This window comes from Elephantulus edwardii, unplaced genomic scaffold (genome assembly GCF_000299155.1).
Source record: "Elephantulus edwardii isolate Elephantulus edwardi_28Jun2011 unplaced genomic scaffold, EleEdw1.0 scaffold00072, whole genome shotgun sequence".
In the NCBI taxonomy this organism is placed as follows: Eukaryota; Metazoa; Chordata; class Mammalia; order Macroscelidea; family Macroscelididae; genus Elephantulus; species Elephantulus edwardii.
The window spans coordinates 12,603,959-12,607,142 of NW_006399822.1; the positions used below are offsets into that span (position 1 = coordinate 12,603,959).

Here is a 3,184-nt window from a genome sequence, read left to right on the forward strand (position 1 = left end):
GTTGACCATAGATAGATGGGTTGATCTCTGGATTCTCAATTCGATTCCATTGATCTATGTGTCTGTCATTGTACCAGTACCATGCTGTCTTTACCACTCCGGCAGATATAATCATAATTCTAATCCCTTTTACTTCTTTAGCCTTTTCCATTTCCCCTTCATTTTAAGTTATCCTTCTCATTTCACTCCTGAGTTTGTTTTATAGTTAATGTAACTTTCTGTCATATACGAATTGATATGATCATAAACTTACTTTTGTTTACTGCTAACTGACCTAAAATTGTTGTCTGTGATAGTGACAGCTTGTGTGATGGCCAGCTAGAAAGGGAAGATGCTATGTAAGATGTCCAGGGGTCCTATAGACTGGATTGGGAGTTGATCACAGAACTAGATGTTGAAAATTATTTCTTATGCTAATTGATTTTTAGGGTTCACCTTCTCAAGGAGGTGTGTAAATAGTTGCCAATGAGATTTGTATTGTTTTCTATCAATTAATGTGACCATTTCCTGCAAGAGTACATTTTTAAAACTTTACTTTGTAGATAATGACTTTATCAAAATATGAAAGTACCAATTGCATCATAAGCTCTTGAGAATCATCATACCTTCTATTATTTACAAACACACCGTAGTTTATCATTAGGATCTGGACCTTAAAATATGCAAGAGCCCTCTTCATCTTGGTAAATCTCAATAAGACTCCATAAGGAAGCAGGGAAAATGCAGATGGAGATGGAGTCTCAGTGATAAAGTGGAATCCTCACCAGTTCACTTCTAAGTAGAGGAAAGCAATAAAAATTATTTTGAAATCTGGGAATCATAGTTTTAGGGGAAATCCTAATTACATGATGCTATTGTGATGCAGAGAGCTCTGCTGGCCTGTGCTAAGACGCTGTGCTGTAATCCCAAAAGCATGCAGTTCATATCCACAAGCTGCTCCACAGAAGAATGGTCAATATCCTCCTGTGCAATTTGCTGCCTTTAAATACTCAGTGGAGGGGCCAGCTATGAGTCATTTTCAACTTGATGGCACACAACAACAATGTGATACAGAGAAAGGGCAACCAAGAACTTATTTCAGTATAATCTTTCTTTTAAGAAGAGAAAATGAATGGCAGTAAGCAAAGATTTCTCTTTGAAGGTCACATAGTAAAGGGCAATACATGATAGAAAGAACTAAACATAGAATATTGCATGGTATTGGGAACTGCACACCAAGAACACACACACAAAACCCATCACAAGCATGTCTTTTCTTTTGTCAATAAATTGTCTTTATTCTTGCTTAGAAGTAGACAGGTACACTAGCTAGCCCCTCCAGATTCCTGTGGTTATTTATCCCTTTCAATTACAGAATTTCAAAGCTGGCAGGAAACCTTGGAGCTAAGCCATTTTCTAAATGAGGACAACAGTTTAAATGATGATCCAATATTATGCATCTAATAAGTGGAAAAATTAAAACTTCTATGTCCTATGACCCAGTCCACTGGGTTTTGCACACACACACTACACAAAACTATCTCCCTATTGTATTCACATTAGACATTTAAACCTAAATTTCACTCCTTTCTCCAGATTCCATGCTGATTCCAAGTGCCAGCCCTAATAGTTCCATGACATATCTGTATGATTAGGGTGAACACAGAGAACAAAATCTAATATCTTCATTTGAGCATTGTCTTCTATTACAACTCAAAAATCCAATGTGTATACCCTGAAGTCAAAGCCAAAGCCCCCAACTCCACTTGACTTGCTTTCTGGGGAGACCACTACATCTGACTTTTGACAGAATCTCTCCATGTTTGTCTTTATAGGTTTCACAGCGGCAGCCTCCCTTGTGTCTTTGGCTTGGGCCTTGGCCTCTTACCAGAAGGCCCTCCGGGACTCTCGAGATGACAAGAAGCCCATCAGCTACATGGCGGTCATCATCCAGTTTTGCTGGCACTTCTTCACCATTGCAGCCAGAGTCATCACATTTGCACTCTTTGCCTCTGTGTTCCAGCTCTATTTTGGGATCTTCATTGTCCTGCACTGGTGCATTATGACCTTCTGGATTGTCCACTGTGAGACAGAGTTCTGTATCACTAAATGGGAAGAGATTGTGTTCGACATGGTGGTGGGGATCATCTATATCTTTAGTTGGTTCAATGTCAAGGAAGGTCGGACACGCTGCAGGCTCTTCATTTACTACTTTGTGATTCTTCTGGAAAACACAGCCTTGAGTGCTCTCTGGTACCTCTACAAAGCTCCCCAGATTGCTGATGCATTTGCCATCCCAGCTCTGTGTGTGGTGTTCAGCAGCTTTTTAACTGGTGTTGTTTTTATGCTGATGTATTATGCCTTCTTTCATCCCAATGGACCCAGGTTTGGACAGTCACCAAGCTGTGCTTGTGAGGACCCAGGAACTGCCTTTACTCTGCCTCCAGAAGTGGCCACAAGCACTCTCCGGTCTATCTCCAACAATCGCAGCATGGCCAGTGACCGTGATCAGAAATTTGCAGAACGAGATGGGTGTGCACCTGTCTTTCAAGTAAGGCCAACTGCCCCATCCACACCATCATCTCGCCCCCCAAGGATTGAAGAATCAGTCATCAAAATTGACCTTTTCAGAAATAGATACCCAGCATGGGAGAGGCATGTTTTGGACCGAAGCCTACGAAAGGCCATCTTAGCTTTTGAATGTTCCCCATCTCCTCCAAGGTTGCAGTATAAAGACGATGCCCTTATTCAGGAGCGGTTGGAATATGAGACAACTTTATAGAGCAGAAGCTGCAGGAGCCACCAGGTCCAGTGAAAGATTGACAGCGGACTGTGGCAATAATGAAACTTCATCCTAGAGTAGGGCAACCAGCTGTGACGTTCTCAGAGCAGCCATTATTATGACTATGGTTTGACCCATTGTGGCTGACTGGCTGCTGATGATCTCCTAGCCAAACAGCTGCCTCAAGAGCCTCAGCTACTCCATGTGAAGGAACGATCCAGCATAGGACTCCATGTTGCTACCAAACTCTTCCCACACATTCTTTCAGCACATCCACCTGAGGGTACTCACAGAATAGAAGATTTGCCTCAAATCCATAGGGTGTTTTTTGATGGAGTACTCTGATCTTTACATTAAAAAAAATATTTATTAATACATACACACAAAAACAAACACAAAACAATAGTCTTTTGTCAAATTAAC

The 3,184-nt window shown here is 41.2% G+C and overlaps 1 protein-coding gene across 1 annotated transcript in view; it reads left to right on the forward strand.

The window, feature by feature from the left end:
• Window positions 1-2,761, forward strand: part of XKR4 (XK, Kell blood group complex subunit-related family, member 4) — a 675,577-nt gene extending 672,816 nt beyond the window's left edge. Inside the window, exon 3 of the mRNA XM_006888838.1 lies at window positions 1,815-2,761. Within this exon, the coding sequence (XP_006888900.1) occupies window positions 1,815-2,761 (947 nt within the window). The remainder of the gene's footprint in view (window positions 1-1,814) is intronic.
• The last annotated feature ends 423 nt before the right edge of the window (window positions 2,762-3,184 follow it).